At 33.3% G+C, this 13,754-nt stretch overlaps 1 protein-coding gene and 1 long non-coding RNA gene across 2 annotated transcripts; one reads left to right on the top strand and one right to left on the bottom strand.

The window, feature by feature from the left end:
* The first annotated feature begins 662 nt into the window (after window positions 1-662).
* On the top strand, window positions 663-2,397 carry LOC110716144. The gene is made up of 2 exons (XR_002510396.1): window positions 663-1,046; window positions 1,188-2,397. It is a non-coding gene; the product is annotated as an uncharacterized LOC110716144 (long non-coding RNA).
* A 2,793-nt stretch (window positions 2,398-5,190) lies between these two features.
* Window positions 5,191-7,135, bottom strand: LOC110716150 (probable C-terminal domain small phosphatase). Its single transcript, XM_021894780.1, has one exon. The coding sequence runs from the start codon at window positions 6,593-6,595 to the stop codon at window positions 5,723-5,725; it is 873 nt and encodes a 290-aa protein (XP_021750472.1). The 5' UTR covers window positions 6,596-7,135; the 3' UTR covers window positions 5,191-5,722.
* Window positions 7,136-13,754: the final 6,619 nt, after the last annotated feature.

The following is a 13,754-nucleotide window of genomic DNA, read 5'->3' as shown; positions in this document are numbered from 1 at the left end:
ATATGTTAATTGGTTAAAAAAAACTAAATAAACAAAAATAAATAATAAAATAAACATAAAAAAGAAATAAAATAAAATAAAACCCTAAATCTAACAGCCACCACCAAAGCCGATGGGCACTCCCACCCCTTCTTTTCCCTAGCCTTGAAAATCACTGATGTTGCATTAAAAGGGAGGGAGGATCGATTTCGAAGGTGGAGGAGGATTGATTTAAAAATATTCTTACAAAATTATTAGTTTTATGATAAAATTGAATTATATGATTGATCAATAAGTATTCTCATTATTTCGGATAAGTAAATATAAAATTTTGGGTCATTTCACTCAGGGGATATGTGCGATCGATCACCCTACACACGCTCAAAACCATCACTGAATGTATAACCATAGCATGGTGCAAGGATAAGAATTACCCCCACTAACAGCTACTTCCTATGTTCTTTTTTACTTGAGCCGCTTTGACTTTTACACTCTTCACCACCCCTCTATTATCCATCTTTTGAAATTATATGTACAGAAAAATATACTGATAAGAAATATTGTTAAAATCGACCAAATAAGTACTATCATAATAAATAGGAAATTTTGTCAGGAAAAATCATTTAAAACAACTTTTTGTTGGAAAAAAATCTTATAATTTTTTTTGGCAAGAAACCAGATTGTAATTTTTTTTTTTTATTGAGGATAACCTGAAATCTCTAGTCACTCAATTAACCTCTAATTTCCCATTAATTCTTCTAATTACTCATAACTCTTACTAATTAAACTATTTATAATTAAGTTTATTTATAAATTAAAAAAAAAAAAACAAAAACCACCCTCAGCTCACTACCACCCGCCAGCCACCCTCTCCTTCTCCCCCTCCTGTGGTGTGCAGTGGCAGCAGCCCCCTCCCTCATCTCCAACCCCAACCCCCATCGACCAACCTCTATCGCCGAACCGACCTCCTCCCTTTCCCTTTTACCCTCGCCGCGATCACCCTACTAAACCCTAACCCAAAATTTCCACCCAAAGAAACCCCTCACACTAGATCTTCTTCTCCTACGGTCAGTTATCTCTCTTTCTCTCTCTTAATCTTGATTTGTTCATTAGTTGTAGTTGTGATGGAATTGTTGAGTTTTATTAGCTTTTTGGTTGATTGAATTGGCAATTGATTGAATTTTTGTTGATTATTTTAATGGAGAAAGTTAGCGAGTAATTCGCTGAATGAAATCCGTCAGTTTGGGCGGCGAAATCTAATGTAGATCATCAACATCTGTTCGAACTGCTGTCGCACCAAAATCGATACCAGTATCAGCACAAGCACAGGTAGCATCATTGAAATCGGTACCAATACCAGCACAAAGCACCGGTACCAGCACCAATACCTATAATAACGAAGCTACCACCAATCCTACATGGACAATATGGTGGGAATTAGTTTTAAACCCAACGCAAATAGGGAATTATTTAATCTTTAAGCAATTTTGAGGGAAATTATTCAATTATTAATAGTTAAAATACTAATTAACAAGCATAATTAATGAAACAAGACAAGTAAAAAAGAAGAAGGGAGTAGTTCACTACATTATCAAATTAAGGCCGTTTTCCGTTATTAATTTCGTTCCAATTAAGCATAATCCTCCAAACTGAAATCCAAAAAACTCCCTACAACTCTACAACACAATCAAATATACAAAATCCCCAAATACCAAAATCTCTCTCTAGTCTCTACTTCAATGGCAGCTACTAGAACATCCGTTCCTGCAACTCTCACTTTTCTCTTCTTCCTCCTCTTACTCTATACTACTTCATGTTCTTCCATGGCAGTAAGATCATCAAAAAACTTACAAGCAGCTTCAAATCAGAAGAAACAATCAAGAAATACCCAGAAAAATCAGATCCCAAATTGCGGCGTAATCGTCGAAAATTCTCTCTGCACTTCCAATCCTAAATGTCGATGGTGTCGCAGCGATGTGCTTGATTCTATGTGTACTACTAAGCCTGAAGCTTGGCGCCTTCCTTCCCAGATCTTCACTTGCGATTGAGCTTATTTCATTCATTTTCTCTCTCTTTTGACCTGTTATTGACCGATTTATTGAAGAACTTTTGGGGTTAAGGGATTGAAGTTTTTTTGTTTTGGGTTTTCAAAATTGACATTATTTTGTGTTGTATGTGGAAGTCAACTAGCTTATTTGATTCAAGTCAACTAGATTGTATTCCATCAAGTGATTATTACCTTTGTGGCTTTGTTGTGTTTGGTGTTCAATGAATTTGTTGTAGTTGGACCAGCTATTAATAGGAATTATTATTCGGCAATTCAATGTAAAGATTTGTGATGAATTTGCATATTTTGTTGGTTGAATTAATGGATAAACTTTGGATTATATATGTAATTTTTGGATGCATTATTATGAATCGGTTAAGGTTGAATCCAAAATCAATTGTGTCAATTTGTTGATGTATACATACAATATTACAATGATACAGTTGTTTTTGGATTATTTTAATTTTAGGAAGTTAGATATGCTTTACTAAATAAGGATGGTGATGTAGGACTTTTGCACTTTGTGACTTTACCCAAAAACATAATTCTATTTAACTTGTTATTTAGAGATGGCTGAAACCAATCAACATTGTACAACTAGTTGTAACATGTACATTTTAACATTAAAGCTAATTTTGAGTATTCACTTGGAGGAAGTAGAAATGGAGGAATGTCATGCATTGTAAATACATAACATTGATTAAAATATTTCAAAAATACATGGTAGAGAGAGAAAAGAGGATAGAGTTAGGAAGAGAGAGGTTTGTAGGTGGACCCAACTTTTTTTTTTTTGTCTGACGTGATAGGGGACCACATGCTGATTGTTCCACTGAAAGTTTATATAGTACCCCGTACCATTATTCTCAGTGGTACTATTTATGCATAAATCTAGTACAATTAAATGCATATATAATACCATTATGTGTATATATAGTATTACTGTATATTCAATGGTACCATTTTATCATCCAATGATACCAGAATATGCATTCGTTTGTACATGTGTATGATTACATGAATTCCCCTTGTTATGCATTTCTACATGTCTAACATTCCTTCTTTTAAAATGAGAAAATACAAGTTTATTAAATGACAAAATTGTAAATAAATCAACAACTTTTTATTAAATATGGGTCCCACTGTTGTTGATATATTTACGAAAATATCATGATAACTAGACTTTTATATTGTTTTATATACCATTTTGCCATTCGATAAATAAATTTGGTTTTTTTTATTTTTTTTTTTAAATAAAAATAAATTTTGTTTATCAAATTGATTAAGTGGGACTTCCTCTTTTAAAATTCCTCATTCACTCTTTTGTTGGATATAACAAAGCACGTGCATGAGAATATTAGAGAGGTTATGCTATATGCCTATATGCAATAGCGGATCTAAGAAGGCACAAGCGATAGCACATGCTACCCCTAAAAAAACAAAAAAAAAAATGCTGATCAAAGACACCTGTTATTTGGACAGGTGGTCTCTTTGATTCAGCCATAACCTCCGTGTCTCCGTACCAATGCTAGTTGGTTTTAGCTTTAAACTAAAGAGACCTGTTTTGTGTAACAACAGATCTCTTAGCTTATTTTTTTCTTTTATATTTTTTTACAACATGTTGTGGCTTATTTTTTATTTTTGCTTTTGCTTCTACTTTATATATGTTTACTTAGCTAATTATGTGTTCAACTAATTTTATTTTAATGTCTTTCTTTTAAGTTATGAAAAATCAAATAGAATTTATCATTTTTAAACTATAAAATAAATATATAATCATTACTCATACTTTAATTATTTTTTATTCATCGGATAATCGTATATGATACCAATTATAATTTTTTTTTAAATGAGTAGCTTATAATTATTAGAAACTCCTTCATTTGACGAAATTCTTCCCAATTTATTGCACTTTTATTTCAATACACATATTTAGTAAGTAATTTGTTTACTATCGAATAGAATTTTATATGAGTAAAGCAATTAAGAAAATTTATAGTATATAGTAGTATAATTTACCATACATATACAAAGTAGTTTTTAAACTTATGATATACGGAGACAACGGTAAACATAGAAAGATAATCTATTGAACATATAAAGTACTTTTTAATTTGATCATTGTATTATATTGATAAATAGAATATAAATAATTCCATATTTGTAAAATGAAAATTTATCAAACAAAACCAATCTTAAAATTTAAAGGCCAATTAACGCTAATATATATAATAACTCGTTTTTACCCTTTTTTCTCTTATTGTTTAATGGCTAAATGTTACCCTCACTTAAAATTCCTGGATCCGCCACTGCCTATATGGCTATATATAACCCGTTGTACCATAGATACCTTGTTTTCGATTGTGCATAGGCAACTAACATTTACCCTTTTTTTTTTGAAGGGCAACTAACATTTACTTTTTGTGTTCTTTCAAAAAAAAAACATTTACTTTTTGTTACTTCATTTCTACTCTACTAGCAACTTCATTTTTACCACCTCCTTATTCCTTTGCTAACTCAAAATCCTAGCCCTTGATAATGTTGTTGACAGCGCTATAGTTCCATATGGCACTCCCCCACTTCCTCAAAAACTACTATCTTCGTTAACTATTATTTGTAACAAAGGGGTATTATTTGTGAGATATAAAATATTATTTTATTACAAATAATAGTTAACGGAGGTAGTACTTTAATACATTTTGAAACTTTGAGCATCCTAAATTACATCATATCAAATGTAGAGAAAATTCGATTTATAATCTTAAGTTTCACCTTCAAGTCTCCAACTACCTGATAGCTACTATTTGCTTAGAAATACCCTCCCAATGTTGAGGAAATTCCATAGCTCATTTCACTGTTTAAGAGCCTATTCTGATTGATTGAATTAAGCTGAACTAAACTGAACTGAACTTATTAGAGCTAAACTGAACTGAACAAGCTCTAAGTCACACTGTTAAAAACTCATATGATTTACTTGTTCTTATTTCATTAATGAAAATATTTCAGAAATTTCATTTTCACAAAAGGAGTGTGCACATAGTATTATCAAAGATTGTTTTTGACATAATTTAGTGAATCATATCCTATCATAAATAATCCTAAAAGTATCACTTTTTATATCAATATAGAAAAGAGGAAGTCCAAGTTAATCACACAAATATATTTTCCAATATTGACTAGTTGACTACATATCATATCTCTAACCATAGTCATTAGGAAGATTTTAATAGCATACTCCTCCACAGTAACGTCAAATGGAGAGCTAAAATGCTACAGAGTACAAACTATAGAAACGAATCAAACGAAACTCATTTGTTATGTGATATTTATGTACCACTGAAGGTCTAAATATGTAAATATGAAGGAAGAGTTAGTCTTGATTCTCACTCTATCATATAAAGAAACTAAAAGAATAAAGGAAAAGTGAAAGAATATAAAGCTCCAAAAAATAATGGCTGAATATAAAGCACATTCAAGGATTCAAATAATAAAATGGTGGGAAATAACAATGCAAAAAGAGTTAAAAACTGTGATTTCATTTCTTGTTGAACTCATTACATCATATTTCTCTTCATCTTTAACATTGCTAATTGAACGAAATATGTTCAATGAAAATTAACCTAAAAATTCCCAAATCAAATCTGAAAAACAAAGCACCAAAAAAAAAAAAAAAAAAAAAAAATTAATAAAACAATTTTTTCAATCCAATAAACTTGATTGAAGATTATCATGAGCAAACAACTTGACAGCATCCCTGATATCCTTAACACCATCACAAGCATCGAAAAACCGAATCAATTTACTAAGCTCATTATCCTGTAAATCATCAATAAAAGGCTTAATTTGAATTGCATTTTCCGGCTGAAAAGAAAATGAATTCGGATTATCATCAATAATTGCAACCTTCCATAAATCTCTCCCCATTTGAGCCAAATCTTTAACATATTTCCCATCCAATTCTCTACAAGAGTCGCGGTATAGCCGATGATTAATCACCCTGTTCTTATCCAAGTTATCGAGCACCAGCGAGGCGTACTCCCTTAATCCTGCTGTAAAAATTACAATCTCAAACTTCTTTGATAAAAATTCAAGAAACTCATCAACCCCAGGTCGTTTAATGACATAAAAATCCATTGTTTCGCCTTCGATTTTCGGGCGAACCACGAAATCGAAGGGTTTAGAGGGTAAATCAGCAGAAGAATGGATTAGGGTTTCATCAAGATCAAGAAAAATGGTGGGTTTTTCAGGGTTTTCAGAGGGTGGAAGAGCAAAAAACAGAGGTTTAGCGATTTTGGTTTCTGGGGTTTTTTCAGGGAAAAGAAAATCAAAATCAGCGTTTTTCTTGAGCTTTTTGAAGCCTTGTTTCTTAAGACTGCGCTTTGGGGTGGCGATTTTGACGAGCTTTGAGAAGATTTTTACGAGGCGGCGGCGGCAGCTGAAGAATGATTCATTAATTGTGGCGATTACAACGGAGGAAGAGGGGGATTTCACCGGAGTTTTTTTCCGGCGAGAGTTTCTCCGGCAATCTTTGATTGATTTTGTTGGGGTTTTTTTGATAATTCTTGACACCATTTTTGGAGAATTCGAGGTTTTTTTAGACAGAGAATTATATGGGGTAGAGAGAGAAAGAGGGGTTTTGGGATTATGAGGAAGACAGAGAAGACACAGAGTGTTTTTTTAACGGTTAAAGAGGATTTTAAAATTTTGAGATTTGAATTTTTTGTTTGGTTCGGCTTGTAACGGTCATAAAAATGATGGTTTGGGAACATGATTTTGGTTCGGGAGTTAAACGAACCTGGATTATATATTTATATGATATGGATAACTGCTGGATTTTGATTGCTAGAATGATTTGCTCGCTTTGATGGTGGGGATGAAAAGGAGCAAAAGATTTGGTTTCATTCCCTTTTTTATGGATTTGATATTTCTAAATGAAGAAAAAATATATTTAAATGTTTGGTTAGCAAATTTTGAGAATGATTTGATAAATGATTTGGATATACATATTTGTAGTTTAGTTTGAAAAAGATTCGTGAGTTGGTAGTGATAATCTATTACAACAATAACTTTGAATAGATAGAGAACTAATTAAATCAACTAATTAAATCATATACGGTTTTTGTAAAAAAAATATATATATACAAAAAAATAAATAAAATAAAATAAAATAAAAAATAAAAAATAAAAAATAAAATTTCATACGAAGTATTAAACAAGAAGATTTGTTTGATTTTGATAAGGAGAAATATTTTAGTTCATACTTCGTAGTATGTGATCATTTAATTTATCATTTATAGTGACTTCAAAAAAATAATTATTATTTATTTATTTATTTTGATGTTCTACCCGGTTTAAAATTTAGGCTAATTCAGATTCGGGAATTAGTTTTGGGTGATTAGTTTCCAATCCCCTCCCAATTGTTGTTGCGGGAGATCAAATATGTGTCCTCCTAATCACTACTATACCGACACTCAATTGGTTGTGATCATTTCAATTTTAGTAAAGTTGTTTCCTCGAAAAAAAAAACGGTTTTTTTCACTATATACCCCATGAGTTTTTTGTTTATTCACCATATATCCATAAAATTTTTCAAATTCACCATATACTCCTAACTTGTTACAAAAATTAACCATATACCCTTAATGAAAATAAGATGAGTGGAATTTGGTTAATTATATATCCAAACCACCTTAGTTCTCTTTCTTCATCCCAAAACCACTCCTCACTTTTCTCCAGCCTTCGAAACCACTCTAAATCTCCATAACCGTGTTCGTATAATTGATTTTGAGGATGAGAAAAGGAAGCTTAGGGTGGTTTGTAAGGTGGGAAAAAAGAATGTGGGTGGTTTTGGAGGTAGGGGAATGTATTTAGAGTGGTTTCGATTCATAATTAATCTTAAGGATTGACAAAATTAACAATCATTAGTCATCAAGGGTATATTGTGTATTTTTATGAAATCTAGAGGGTATATAATGAATTTCAAAAATTTAAGGGGTATATGGTGAACAAACAAAAAACTAAGGGGCATATGATGAAAAAAGGGTTTGCTAACGCAACCTATATTTACTTGACATAACCCTTTTTTCTCTTATTTTTTCAATCCTAAAAGAACTCTGAAATTTAACTTCCCTCATCTTTCACCTGAATATAAAATTTTAATAAAACCTTTAATTAGAGTTATTACATTTCCAAAATGGCGAATTTAAAATACTTATTATGATTGCAATAGATAATAATATTAAGGGCATGTTCACATTTACTGAACTGATTAGAGCTGAACTGAACTAAACTGATTAAAGCTGAACTGAACTGATTGGACCTGACCTAAACTGAACTGAACTGAACTGAACTGAGCTGAAATGAATATTTTATGAGAGAGGGAAATTAGGAGCTGAACTGTGAGAGAGGGAAATTAGGAGCTGAACTGGACTGATTGGAGCTAAACTGAACTGAACTGATTGGAGCTGAACTGAACTTAACTGAACTGAAATTAAGTAAATGTGAACAAGCTATAACTTGAAAGATATTGAAACTAATCTAATTTCCGCTTTTTTGATCTATTTCATGTAATACGAGTGAAATAGACTAATCTATAATCGGCTTCAGTGAACAAAGTTCGTGTATCTATATTTCGTTTGCATTTTTTTTTTTTTTTTTGTAAGGGAGAGGGGCAAAGCCCCTAACGAAGAACAAAAACACTAGCAAACTAGAAAGAAAAAAACCACAAACAAAACAAACTAAAAACAAATGACTACAACAAGAAATTAAGCTGCCATAGCCGAAATTAGATTAGGCAAAAATAATATAACTTTAGTGTAATAACTTTGCTAGTCCCTAAACTACCGTGGTAATTTATCAAGTTTATATTTTAACATTAGAAACTTGGATAATTTGGCAAAAATAATTCCAACTTTTGTCCGTACGCTCAAAATAATCCTAATTTTGTATTTTTTTCATTCATTCAAAATGACCCCAAGTAACTGGTAACCTGTTAAAGAGGTATTTTTTGTATTAAGTACATGTGTCAGCGGGATAGGTTGAAAAAAAACCCACACAACTCCATCGGCCACCACCACTCATCTCGGGCTCTCGACAACTCTCACCATTTTGACAGCCAGCCTACCCCCACTCCCGCCGACCTTTCCCTGCGCCGGCACCATCCCCACTCCCACTCCCTCTACCCACTAAACCCACCACCCGAAACCCCCAAATACCCAACCCGAAACCTAAAAAAACCTTCCCCCACCACTTTAAACCCCAAACCCGACCCTCTCTCACCCTCGGAACCGTGGGCGACATAGTTTCGAGGGTGGGGGAGGGCAAGATTTGGAGTTTTGAAGTGGTGGGGAGTGTTGGGTTTGAGGTTAGGGGATATATATATATTTTTTTCAATCAATTAAATAGTGTGTAACCAAATTTCTCCAATTAAATAGCACGAAGATGCGAAGGGCCGCCTCATAAAGATTGAGTCAAGACTCTAACACCACTCCCGCATTTGTAAGCCAATCAACAGCTTCATTGGCTTCACGATAACAATGGTGAATTGTTACCCTCCAACCAACTCTGCCAATCATACTCTTGCACTTACGAATAATGTGAAAAAAAAAGAACTAAGGACAGTAGGATTTGTTAACAGCTTCACAACTAACTCCGAATCCAAGGTAAACTAGACTTTCTTGTGTCCCGCATTCCACGCAACAGCCAAGCCCCACATAACACCCAACAACTCAACCTTCGTGGAAGAACACAACCCACATCTTGTAGCAAAAACTCCGAGGAGCACACCCATGTGACCCCTGATCATCCCACCACACCTATCAGCATCTGGGTTTCCCTTAGACGCCCCATCCATGTTAAGCATAACCTAATCCATTATAGGAGCAATCCATCGTACATAAATAACCTCCTTTCCCCTCTTTCTTTTACCAGTTAGCATATCCTCATGTTTCATAGCGTCTTGGATACATTTCATCCTTACCATAATAAAACTATTAGGCTTAAAAGGCATGTCCACCTCTCTACCAAAGCATTTTTTGTTTCTCCACCTCCTTAGCCACCAAAGAGTTACTAAAAAAACTACATGCCAGTCTTCCACCCAAGGTAGATTTTCGGATTTTCAGATTATGTTCAATCCACTTAGTAAGCGGTTTTCCAAAAATATCCTCATTGTTGGAAACTCCTAAAGATGTGCTCAACATTTCCTTCAATTGCTCCACAAATAAAACACCTCAGATTATCAGTCAAGTGCCTCAAAAATCGGTTGGAATTTGTCTTCAAGTGGTCTTTCAAAAGTAGCCATAAGAAAAATTTGATCCTCCGTGGGTTACGAATTCGCCAAAGCTAACTCTAGAAACCTAAAGGTTCATCTACCTCATCTCCTCTAATAATCTTAAAAGCCGACTTTATTGTAAATCCACCTAAAGCTTCGTCATTCCAAAAACTTGATCAATTGCCTCTTCATCTTCTTGCAATTCAAAAGAGTCAATAATCTGGAAGATGTCAGGTGGAAGATCATCATCTAAATACTTATCTAGCTCAGATTTGGCATCCACATCATCTTTTGTAGCTTTAAGTTTCTTGTATCTAGCCCTTATTATTCCCTTATTTCCTATACTAGGCTCACCATCTACTCCACTAGAATTTGAACCCCCACTCTGAGTATTAGCTGAATTAGTTGTCACTTGTGAGCCCTTGTACTCATAATACATATCCTTAAAGGCTTTCTTGACTCTTTTGCATACACTTAAAGCTACATCATTCTCATACATTTGACAAATACCATACTTCACACAATCCCATTTGTAATGAGGATCAAGTATAGCAGAGATAAACAACATTACATTCAGCTTTTTAGGATCACCCCAATATTTTTCACACTTTTCTTTCATTTTCATAGCCATATTCTTAATATTATCATCTGAACTAGCACACCATTCCTTTAAAAGACAATCTACATCAGAAACCTCATGAAAATAAGCATTATAAGTCACATATAATGAGCCAGAAACATGAATAGTCAAATTATAAAAAACTTTCAACAATATTATCAGGTTCTGAACATGATCCCAATCATTCGACCTAGGTTTCCCTAACCCCTTTCCATAACCATCCACATCCCATAAATCATCATTATAATGTGGGTCTTCATCATAATATCTCTCTAAAGCATTTACATATTTCACAACAGTGTCTAACATCAAATAAGTCGAATTTCACCGAGTTGGAACATCAAGACACAACATACTTTGAGTTGAAATTTTCTTTTCCACGACACATTTTTTAAACCTTTCAACTCTATTTCAAGATGACCTAACAAACCTTATTGCATTTTGAACACGATGTACAGAATCATTCACCATTTTAAACCATCATTCACAACCAAATTCATTATGTGAGCAATAATACATCGTACATGCAAAAAATTATCCTCTCAAAACACTTGTCCCCAAATTGTTTATTCTTTTTTTCAAATAAAGAATAGCTGTATCGTTAGAGCTTGCATTATCAACTGTAATAGTCATGACATTTTCAATACCCCATGCAAGCAAGCATTTCTCAATTGCCTTACCAATTACTTCCCCTTTATGACTTGATATTTGACAAAAAATTAATATTCTTTTGTTTAGTTTCAGTCATTATCAATAAAGTGGGCAGTTAGACACATATAATTGATTTTTTTCAAGGAAGTCCATGTGTTAGTTGTAAGACATACTCTTCTACAATTGGTCTTTAAAAAAATCTTCAATTATAATCTTTCATCCATAAATAACTCATAGCAATCCCTAGCAACAGTAAATCTTGAAGGCACATGAAATTTGTTCGACAACTGTGAGAAAAAGTATTTAAATCCTTGCCCTTCAACAAATCTAAATGGCAGCTCATCTACAATTATCATATAAGCTAGTGCTTTTCTACACTTATCATAATTAAAAATCCAATTTTTCACATTCCCCTCAAGCTCTTTATCTTCATTTATAGAAGATTGGAAAGATAATTGAGTTTGCTTAGGCCCTGGATCAGTATGTTTGTTGTTTGGATTTTTTTTAAACATTCTTCAAGTGTGATCTATAAGTACTTGTGCCATTACCTTTAGGTACACATTTGTAAGACATACCACAATATTTTCACTTACACATTCCTTGCCCATGTTTAGTGTATTTGATGAAGTGATCCCATATGTCTGACCTTTGTTTAGTAGCCTTTCTCTTTTGTTTAGGTTGTGGCATATCCTCTTTCTCAAGAAATCCTTCCTCATTATCATCTTCAGCAAGGGTCATTATCATCTTCAGCAAGGGGAGTCTCCACGGAACTTGGACTACCTTCTGCACTAGACATCTAGATGTCAAAATATTAAAAATAAATAACTTGGAAGCAAAATCATTAATCATGATTTAATATTGTAGAAAAATGCTAATAAATTGAGGAAGTAATAACTTACTTTTCAAGACCCTGTACTCGACTCCGTTGTATGAGATGAACAAACTAGACCAAAAAAATTAAATTAATTAGTTGCATAAAATTTATAAATAAAGAGACTATACACAAATTACTTACATAAAATTTAATCGTGACTTGTAAATTTGAGAAGTTATAAATAAAAACAAAAACAAATTTGATACTATGTATAAAGCGAACGCTTATAACAAATTGATCATGTAAAACACAAGATTTACACATGAATATGATAGATTTCTAAAAAAGATTTAAATTTTCTAAAAAAGTACTACTTAATTCAAATTTCTTTGTGAATCTTGTACTGGAGGCGAGCAATTAGCAATTACGTTGTATGTGGTGGTCGATTGTTGTAGACACCTAAAAATGTTTCCCCAAACCTGATGATGAACAACATTTCACCGCAATTATTGGTCGGGTTGAGTATTTAACCTTTGGAGTGCTTAATCCATATTTCTATTCAATACATTTCATAAACCAATCCAATTCCTAGCTCATTTCCCTAAAACAAAACTTACTTTTCACTTTTCGTGTCCACATCACAAAACCGAGAGAAATTGATTTTTTGGCCCTATAATTTTGATCTAATTATTATTTGGTTGGATAGGACTTTTAAAAAGCTTTCCAACAATATGTCATAAGACCAATTCCGATTTAAAATGAAGAAGATATGAGCAAAGTACTAAAATCGGCCTAAAACCGACACCCTTTCACTAAAACGACCATATAATAAAATCTACAAATGATTTTGACCTGATTTTAATTGGGTTGGAAAGTAGACTTGATAAATTTCTAACGATATATTATATGCCTTATCCCAAGTTACGGATCAAAAGTTATCATAGTTTTAAAACCGCATACAAAATTGGAATTACCGCGCACAGAGTAAAAATGCCGCGTCGCGGAAAAATCAGACGTGGCACGGTGCCTGGTGCCGTGAAACGGCAATTTTCAACGTGTCACGGTGCTTTTTCCTTTTTTTTTCCGTGTTTTCTCACGTGCTTATGAATCTGGACGTGATTTGGGCATAGTGCACACCGCGACACGACATTGGGTACCATCATCCCTGATCCTCCTTTCGTGGTTCCGAACCATATGGAGTTAGTAATCTCATAGATTATGAATGGGGTGTAACCTTCACGGGTCAATCGTTGTTGCCTATCATTGTCCCTTTATTCGTGGTTGCCTTAAATGATCTGTGAACGGTTTACAAGTTCTTTAAAAACTTGTTGGCGGCTCCCTACTTTCCTTGTCCATAATCGTTGTCCCTAATCGTATA

This window comes from Chenopodium quinoa, unplaced genomic scaffold (genome assembly GCF_001683475.1).
Source record: "Chenopodium quinoa cultivar QQ74 unplaced genomic scaffold, ASM168347v1, whole genome shotgun sequence".
Classification (NCBI taxonomy): Eukaryota; Viridiplantae; Streptophyta; class Magnoliopsida; order Caryophyllales; family Amaranthaceae; genus Chenopodium; species Chenopodium quinoa.
The sequence above is the reverse complement of the archived record's forward strand: the minus strand, read 5'-3'. Positions and strand labels throughout refer to the sequence as shown.